Source organism: Talpa europaea, assembly GCF_964194135.1.
Source record: "Talpa europaea genome assembly, chromosome: 15".
Lineage (NCBI taxonomy): Eukaryota > Metazoa > Chordata > Mammalia > Eulipotyphla > Talpidae > Talpa > Talpa europaea.
This window is the reverse complement of record NC_140083.1, coordinates 83,180,511-83,190,282: the sequence shown is the minus strand read 5'-3', so window position 1 is coordinate 83,190,282 and position 9,772 is coordinate 83,180,511. Positions and strand designations below refer to the sequence as shown.

Sequence of the window (9,772 nt, the reverse complement as noted above, 5' to 3'; positions counted from 1 at the left end):
ACATTTTTTTCACATTTACTATATATACTAACAGCGGTGAACTAACATCATGCAAGAGCACACTTCACAGGTTCAATCAAATCTGTAATCACTTGTAACAAAAACAAATCACAACAATCAAAACCAAACACAAGTAATAAAAAACAAGTACAATGTAGAAAATACAAAAAAATGTCATTTATTTGCCTTATTTACCAAATGGAGAGCTACAAAGATATATACATTTCTGATCCAATGCTAAAATCGGCATTTTCTTTGTCTTATATTTATCACCTACATTTTACACATTTGTCTACTTTTGAATCACATTTTCTTCATGATCACGGAAGCTCTGTAATATAAGACAGTCTTCAGATATTTGAGTAATAGCGATCGCGGTTTTGAAAGTCCCTGTGAGCATATCTTGCGTAAGTCTTGTTATGTGGAATCCTTCCAAAAGGCTCATGATCGTTGAAACAAGATTCAAAAACTTCATCCACCGCCTTTTGAGCCTCTTCTCTGCTGACATTCCTAACAGCCAGGATAGAAAGAATGGCTCTGTCGCGCACGCACGTCTAAGGAGCAAGAAAAGTCATGTGGCTTTCATTTTATATGAAAAATCATCATGCAAAAACACTTTACATATATAACATCTGAAGCACAATTAAAATTAATTTCTTCTCATGTTTTTTATTCATTTCTGTCATCCCAAAGGAGAAATCTAACTCAAATTATGGCCCATGTTTAGCTCCAAAATTATTTAGGTATAAATAAGACTCATACCACTGTTTCATCTTCTCCAAAAACATAAGCAGAGGTCATGAAGTTCTAGGCAGTGTCCGCCAGATAAAAACTCCCAATTTGCAAAATCACCAAAACAAAGTCGATAAATAAGGTTGATTGAATTTTTAATAGAACTTATCAATTTAAAATATACTCGACACATCTCTTCCTTAAATTTCCAGGTGACCAATGCTAGGGTGAGTCCCTTTCGTGAGGGGCGCACTGGAAGCAACAGAAACCACACGCAGAAACACATAAAATTTGAAGGTGGGCCTCCTGGTGGCGCAGCGGGTTGAGCACAGCGCTGTGCAGCTGTCTGCAGCCTCTGCAGCACGGGTTCGATCCCAGCAAGGAAGATACCCACATGGCATGGGAAACCTCTCCTGTCTCACCCGCTGCTCCCCCTCAGCAGTGTCTTTGGTCCGTCTGCCTGTTCTGCTCCCCACTCTCTCTGGTGAGTCCTCTCACCCTCCCAAGCCTCTGGCCTGTACCCCAGTTCTTGTATAAATAAAAATAAATCTTAAAAAAAAGAAAAAAAAATTATTTAAAAAAAAATTTTTTGAAGGTGTCTGGGTTTTTCAGAGAAAAGAAGCTGTCCCCCCACCTCCCAGGGCTATTCCTGTTCTTTGATATTAAAGTTCTCTCCCTAAATTACCTAATTCACACAGTAACAGATTAGAATTTCTCAATATTCTGTTTTAAGAAACAGTCGGTCCTGCCATTCTAATTCTTAGAGAGCTTTTGATCCACTTTTTTCTCCTCTGCCCATAGTAAACAATGTTTAAGTGACTTTTAACCTTTTTATCAAAAAATAACCAAACACTCTGCATCCTGTCAGTCACTGATTCTAGCTGAATCATCTTGCCTGGTTTTGGGCCTTTGGTTTTATTTTCTCTTGTTTCCCTTCCGTGGATCACAATCAAGTCTGGGCCAACGCAAAGCTTGGCTACTGCATCCCACAGCCCTCAAAGGCACATTAATCCACAGCCAGGACCCGGTGGCATGAGAGCTGCTACTTTCTGTCTCAAGAACAACGCTACAGTTTCAAAACATAAGTCCAGGACTGCCAGGACAAAAGTAAGACAGACTGTGATTTCACCTCCATCCCTTATCTGCTCCTCTCCAGACACGTCCTGAAGCAAGAGCACAGCTCTCTTCACTGCTAAAATCTCTCCGTCAGTCACACAGCTTGCCCATAATTATAAAGTGAAAGTAAATCCCACCTATTGGCTTAAACTTTGTATTCGTCCCATATATGTAGTTCTTTCAAATTTCAGTTATGAAATCTACTTCTCATGTCCTTCTTATTCCACTCCAGGCACTCTTATCAGTTATTTCACGCCAGTTTTTACCTGATGGTGTTGTTTCAATCCAAAATGTAGCCTGAATATTTCATTGACAAGTGAGCAGTCTCCACTGAGGTTAGCAGCTCGCACCTGTCACGACCACAGAAGGCAAATGAAAAGAAAGTAAGTATTCACACTCGAAGCCTTTAAATCAACTGACAGTTTTCAAAAGTCAAAGAATATAAATGCAGCCTGTTTTTCTGAGGACAGAGTATCTATAAGACTTTTATAAAGAATATTAACTCTACTGACTCAGTAAAGTTTTTAAGCTAAGGGGGAAAAAAACAGATATCCAAGAGCTATGCCAGAAAGTGACAAACACACTGGCCTGGGAAGCATCGCCCGCCAGACGGAATTTTCAAAACCTCAGCCTTCAAGTCTATGCTGCTCTCTGCAAGATTCCAGAAGGACTTTAAGAAAGTATTCTTCCGGGCCTCCCCTGGTGGCGCAGTGGTTGAACGCTGGGCTGCGAGGCTGCCTGCAACCTCTGCAGCACCGGTTCATTCTCCAGCCACCGGCGAGGGTCCCACAAAAAAAAAAAAAAGAAAGAAAGTATTCTTCCAACGGGTCTCAAAGTGAGTTTCAATGAGAGCTTAAAACAGAATCCATCAGTAGCTGCACTTTGAGCACTTTGAGCCCTGGCCCAAACACTGGAACTTTCAAGACCTTCCCTTCAACTTGAGTAAGTTAAGTGAATGACCACCAAAGTTTGGACTGTCCTAAAAAAAAAGTTAAGTGTGCAAAACACGAAGGATCAAGGACATCCTGGGGCAATGCTCTGAGCACAACAGCTTGAAATTAGGACATTTTTTCTAATTTCCTGTATTTTAAGACAAAAAGCAGCTTTAATGGGTGAAAAAGCCTTAGAACTACGCACATAGATTCTACAATCAACCCAGCCCCATTTTTTCTAATTCATTGCAAACAGAATGACACATTCCTTGTCACTTCGTCAGCAACATGGCCTGGTTTGGTTCCTCTGAAGAGCACCAAGTATTTAACACACTTTAACTAGCTTGCAGGCATTCATTTTCATAACCCCACGAGAGAGATCTACTAAAAACACAGATTTCAGTCTCGTCTCCAAATAATATAAGTTATCGTTAGATGCAGTAGGGTTGCTTATTCATTTCAAGGGAAAGAGAAAAATCTGTTATAAAGTATAAGGTTGCGGGGCCTCCCTGGTGGCGCAAGGGGTTAAGCACCACACTATGAAGCTGTCTGCAGCCTCTGCAGCCTCTGCAGCACAAGCTCAATCCCCGGCCGGCCAGGGAGTGACCCACATGGCACGGCAGACCTCTCCTGTCCTGTCTCGCCTGCTGCTCCCCTCAGCAGTGTATTTCAGTCTGTCTGTTCTGCTCCCCACTCTGTCTCTGGTGAATCCTCGCATCTGCAACTCTGGTCTGGACCCCAGTTCTTATACGTATAAATAAATCTTTAAAAAAAAAAAAAGAAAGTATAAGATTGTAAGTATTAGTTTTTTTAACTTCTCAGCACACTGTACCCTTTAATCAATGAAATGCAACTACGAAACCCATATGCCTCCATAGAAGGAAAAATATATGTTTGTACTTCTGAGAAAAATCCAAAGTGCTTAATAACGAACATCTTTTTGTATTGTATTTTTTTTAAAGATTTATTTATTTATGCACACAAGAGCTGGGGTACAGGCCAGAGATGCCGGAGGGTGAGAGGACCCACCGGAGACAGAGTGGGGAGCAGAACAGGCATACTGACTGAAATCCACTGCTGAGGGGAGCAGCGGGCGAGACAGGAGAGGTCTCCTGTGCCCTGTGGTTGCTCCCTGGACTGCCGGGGATCAAACTTGTGCTGCAAAGGCTGCGGATTGCTTCATAGTGTGGTGCTTAACCCCTTGCACCACCAGGGAGGCCCTGTATTTTATTTTTTTTTTTTAAAGATTCATTTATTTATTTATGCAAGCACTGGGTACAGTCAGAAGCGCAGGAGGGTGAGAGAATTCACCAGAGCCAGAGCAGGGAGCAGAACAGACAGACTGATGAAGTACACTGCTGAGGGGAGCAGCGGGCGTGGCAGGAGGGGTTTGTCGCACCATGTGGGACCCTCGCCCGGTGGCCGGGAATCAAACTGGCACTGTAGAGGCTACAGGCAGCTTCCCAGCCCAGCGCTCAACCGCTGCGCCACCAGGGGAGGCCCCCTGTATTATATTTTTGACAATAAATGTTGCACCACAGGGCAAGCAAAGAGCTTCACCTACAGAAGGCAGCAAAGAAAATGAGGAAGAACCAGGTTATATTCCTGCCTCTGCCACTTACTAGCTGTGGAATCTAAATAACTCCTTCTACATATATAAACGTTTTCAGTTCAGGGGATTATTGAGATGATTAAATAAAAACCCAGCAGCAGAAAAGAGAGCGCACACAGCTCTCACAAATGTTGTACATTTTCACATAATAGAATTTATTCCATAAGTAAAATAGTTTAATTAAGTTTAATTCAACTTAAAGTTGCCATCACTATTGTTAGGATTTAGAGGTTATATGTAAGACAATTCTAAAAAGAGACTTAAAGTGTCTCTTGTTGATTCTCAAAAATTATATTCACAAAAGAACACCTGGACCCCTATGTTTATTGCAGAACTATTTGCCATAGGCAAAACCTGGAAACAACCCAAATGCCCAAAAATAGATGATTAGATCAAGAAGATGTGGTCCATATACACCATGGACTATTACTCAGCAATCAAAAAAGATAAACTCATGCCATTCGCAGCAACATGGATGGAGCTAGAAGGAATGATGCTCAGTGAAATAAGCCAGAAGGAAAAAGAAAAATATCAGATGGTTTCACTTATAGTGGGAACCTGTATTTTACATCAGTGTAAAAAAAATAACAACAGTACACAACACAACAAAGCAAAAACAGACAATTGTAAACCAGAGACATCCTGCAGGGGAGGAGGCAGTAGAGGGGTCAGAGGGAGGGAGGGAGGAGCCCAGGGGACTGAGGTGATGGTGCACGGGGGCCTTGGGGAAGGAAACTCTACAGGGATGACACCTGAGGGGGTGGGGGAAGCACACATTGTTTAAAAATGAACAATGATGTAAAAAACAAAAAAATTTAAAAATGAAATTTTTTTTAATTACATTCAATAGCTAAAAACAAAAATTCAAGGCTAGCATGGAACTAGGACGGCAGGAAATGCAAATACACTTAACTAAATTCTACTTGAACAAAAGGCTCGGAATGTTCCGAGTGGGCAGAGCAGCTTCAGCAAACTCACCTCTGAGCAGGCCAGATGTTTGACATCGGTGAACCAGTTGACATGAGCTCGACAATGGTCAAACGCGTGGATGAGCTCATGGGTGACCACGCGGTTCATGTGGGCCTGGCTGCTGATGTTATTCTGGCACAAGACAATCTAGGAGACAGCAAAGGAAGAGAAGCCTGGTTACTTCTGAAGTCCGCTCTTAGTCTGTAGACCCCCCCCTTCTCTCTCACATGAGGGGGCCCATCTTCTAACACACCCCTATCCCTCCTTCATCAACCCCTCAAAGGCCTCAAGGCCCAGTCCCAACTACACAGCCCCAGTGAGCCTCCCAGTGACCAACTTCTCCCCTCTCCGTCCTCCAGACAGAGCAGCACTCAGGCTGAAGACATTTATCCACACACCTTCCTCGCAGGGCTGTTTCTACCACGGTGTCTAGGGTGCCAGCATTATGCTAAGAGAGCGGACTGAGGAATGAAGCAGACAGATTCAAATTCTAGCCCCATTTCTTACTAACTTGGTGACCTTGGGAAAGTCTCTGTTCCTCAGCTGCCTGGACTCTAAGCAGTAGATAAACAGAATACTGACTTCATAGACTTGTGAGAACTAAATGAGAATATATGTGAAACACTTATTATTGAGAAACTTTTTTTTTTTAAAGATTTATTTATGCATACAAGAGCTGGGGTGTAGGCCGGAGGTGCGGGGGGTGAGAGGACTCACCAGAGACAAAGTTGGGAACAGAACAGGCAGACGACCGAAATACACTGCTGAGGGGAGCAGAGGGCGTGACAGGAGAGGTCTGCCATGCCATGTGGGTAGCTCCCTGGCCGGGGATCAAATTCATGCTGCAGTGGCTGTGGACAGCTTCACAGTGCTGAGACTAACCCCTGCGCCACAGGGAGGCCCAAGATGGGACTATCCTTGACAGAACAACACATGCAAAGGGCAAAGGAAGACCAAAAGAACAGAGCATTTGAGAAGCTGACAGCAGGCCCGTATGGAAAGTGGGGTAAGCCCTGAGCTAAAACTGGAAGAAATGAGTTAAGACTGATAAGGCCAAACCAGGAGATGCTTTTACCCTTTGGCTCTAGTTGGAAGGCTCAGCAGATGATCCACACTGGACACAGAGAGACCAAGTGAAAGCAAATGAAATATTCTGGGCAAGAGGAAAGGATGCCTGAGCTAGAGTAGTGGGAGCTGATAACAAGGGATTTAGGTGCTAGTGGATAAAATTTAGTGATGAATAAAATACGAGAAGGAAATCAGAGCTATCAAAGATGTTTTCTAGATTTCTGACTTGGGTAACAGGTTGATGACACCACTCACTGAGCCATGCAAAACTAAAAGACCAGGTGAGTAGAGATGGGAGATAGTTAAAAAATCATTACGTTGGATTTGGATATGTCAGGTGTGAGATGCCTTTAAGACACCCGAGCAGAGGTGGGTGTTAGAGGGACACGTGGACATGTGGAGGTGGATTTCGAAAGAAAGCTCTGATCTAGGAAAATAAAGGAGATCCCCCTGGCAAAATACAGAGTGAGAAAAGGAGATTCAGCAACAAGGATTAAAAGATTTCAACATTCTGAGAAGGGCTGACAGTGGAAGGCCTGCCGGCAAAGGAGGAATCGGAGGAGTGCCGAGTGCTGGAAACCAAGAAAGGCAAGTGCCTGCCATTATCTCAAGAGGCAAGCAAATGCACAGCGCACGGCCTGGCGACTCTGCTCTTTAGCAGACAGCCAGCAGCACCTCTTGCCCCTGTGCACCAGGAGAGAAGATGAAGAATACCGCAGCAGCTTTCTTCATATCAAAACTGGAAAGAATCGATATTAGATTGGGCAAAGTATAGCACAGACATACAGTGGAATACTACACAACAGTGAAACTGATAAGCCAGTGGAGACAGGACACTGTGGAAGAATCTCACAAAGTTGAGCAAAAGAACCAAGTTTTACAGAAGACTGTCTAGTGTCTGTTCCGTAAAACTACAAGTATTACAAATCTCAAAGTATTCCAGTATGAGACTTAAAAACAGGCGCCTAAATTACACACTGTTGGACTGTATACATGTGTGTTAAAAAGCACTCTGAAGGGCCTCCCTCGTGGTGCAAGGGGTTAAGATGCAACCTATGAAGCTATCCGCAGCCACTGCAGCACAAGACATAACTCACAAATCTTATTTAAATAATGTGATCTTAAAATTGGTAAAAATGGTTATGAAACACTCTCACATATACCAAGAGGGCTACTGCCTGACACTTCAGAGGATATCAACTGTGCTTTTTTAAAGGTCATTTTCAGTTAAGATCCCTGGCCAGGGAGCAACCCGCATGGCACAGCAGACCTTCCCTGACTCACCCGCTGCTCCCCTCAGCAGTGTACTTCGGTCAGTCTGCCCGTTCTCTTCCCCGCTCTGTCTCTGGTGAATCCTCCCACCCTCCACACCTCTGGCCTGTACTCCAGTTTGGGGAAGAAAAAAAAAAAAGCACTCCGAAATGCAGGCAATACTGGCCCACAGTGTAAGGAAGGGAGATGGAATGTAGCCCGAGAGGGACACACAGCTCCCTGAAGTCCCGACAATGTTCTATTTCTCAGTTCACAGGGGTCCATTTAATCAAGAGGACTGAAGATTTTTACTCTTCTGTCTACATGAGATACTGCACAAATATAAATTTTAATAAAAAAAAAAAAAAAAAAAGACTGCCCTGTTGTGTTCAACACTGCTGGAAAGTAGGATGAAGGTTCAAAATGCCCACCCTACGTAACGCCAAGAGGAGAGGAACTTACCCAGACCCATTCTGAGAGCTACAGATACTGTGATCCCAGATTTACAAAGGAGAAGACGGAGAACAAGGAAAACAATCTGGCCAAGCCCCCAGCTCATAAGCGAGGGAATTAGGATTTGCGCCCAAGTCTATCTGATCGTAAACTCAGACCCCCTCGTGCCAGTGCTATCTTACTTCTCCCCAGGATTACCGAGCAACAGCTATAAATAACCAAACTATAAATAAAAAACGCCCAGCAGGAAAACTTACGTGTAGTTCCATGTGGGTCACGTACTCGAGATGGAAACAGCTGCTGCTAACACCTTCATCTACCCTGACACAGAACCCATCTGCGCCCCCAAGACTCCCTCAAAACCTTCCAATGACTAACAACAACAGCCGTGTTGACGGCCTGCTGTGGGCCAGGCGCTGTGACAAGCACTTTACAAGAGAGACATCAATTCATTTTCATAAGCACTCAATGCAGCTATAAGATACACAGTGGACAGGACCTCCCCGGTGGCGCAGAGGTTGAGCACTGGGTTGCGAAGCTGCCCGCAGCCTCTGCAGCGCCGGTTCAATCCCCGGCTGCTCCCCGGCCACCGGAGGAGGGTCCCACATGGCGCGCAGACCTCTCCTGCCGCCCGCTGCTCCCCTCAGCAGTGTGCTTGGGTCCTTCTGCCTGCTCTGCTCCCCGCTCTGGCTCTGGTGAATTCTCTCGCCCTCCCGCGCTTCTGACTGTACCCAGTGCTTGTATAAATAAATAAAAATAAATCTTAAAAAAAAAAAAAAACAAAGATACACAGTGGACAAACACAGCTACAAGACACACAAGATCGCTCCACATACTCTACAGCTGAGAACTCTCGCTACCCTCGGAAAACTGTTCAAAGGTAGATCATTTCTCCCTTGGAAGGGGAAACTAAAGTTTAGCATTCTAAGCCTCCCACCACATGGCTTACCTTTCCTCCCAATCCTATTTCCTATTCCCCACACATCCGTGCCCTCCAGCGAGCACATCAGCAAAGATACTTGGGCTTCCTAACACACCAGCTCCCCTCATGCTACGCCTGCTCTGGAAAGCGGTTTTTGTCTCCGCTGCACCCTTGCTGGATCTGTCAACGCCTTTCAGTCAATCACAGCACCTGTGCCATTGGCACCCCGCTAAGTAATCGTGCCCACATAAAATCATTTGACCTCAGATTTACAGTCGACTGTGTTCCTGCCTTGTCTCCCCTGTGAAAGTGTAAGCTCCGTAAGAGTGAGGACCGCGCCTAACTCATTTTTTTTTTTTAAGATTTATATATTCATTTACCCAAAAGCCGGGGTACAGGCCAGATGCGCAGGAGAGTGAGAAGATTCACCAGAGACAGAGTGGGGAACAGAACAGGCAGACTGACTGAAATCCACTGCTGAGGGGAGCAGCGGGGAGACAGGAGAGGTCTGCTGTGCCCTGTGGGACCCTCGCCGCCCAGCCGGGATCGAACCCGCGCTGCAGACGCTGCGGACAGCTTCACAGGGTGGCGCTCAACCGCCTGCGCCACCAGGGGCGGCCCTAAGTCATTTTTTTAATCCTACACAAAGTCTACCAAACAGAATGCCTGGAACGTAGGAGGTGATCTGCAAATATCAAGAGAGATAACCAGAGGAAA

General features: G+C 44.9%; 1 protein-coding gene across 1 annotated transcript; it reads right to left on the bottom strand.

Moving 5' to 3' along the window:
- Nucleotides 1-350: 350 nt before the first annotated feature.
- Nucleotides 351-5,469, bottom strand: ATP23 (ATP23 metallopeptidase and ATP synthase assembly factor homolog; the record flags this gene model as incomplete). Its single annotated transcript, XM_084255632.1, has 3 exons — nucleotides 351-554; nucleotides 2,115-2,198; nucleotides 5,371-5,469. 3 exons carry the CDS (start codon nucleotides 5,467-5,469, stop codon nucleotides 351-353), a joined length of 387 nt encoding a protein of 128 aa, XP_084111758.1.
- Between the last annotated feature and the right edge of the window lie 4,303 nt (nucleotides 5,470-9,772).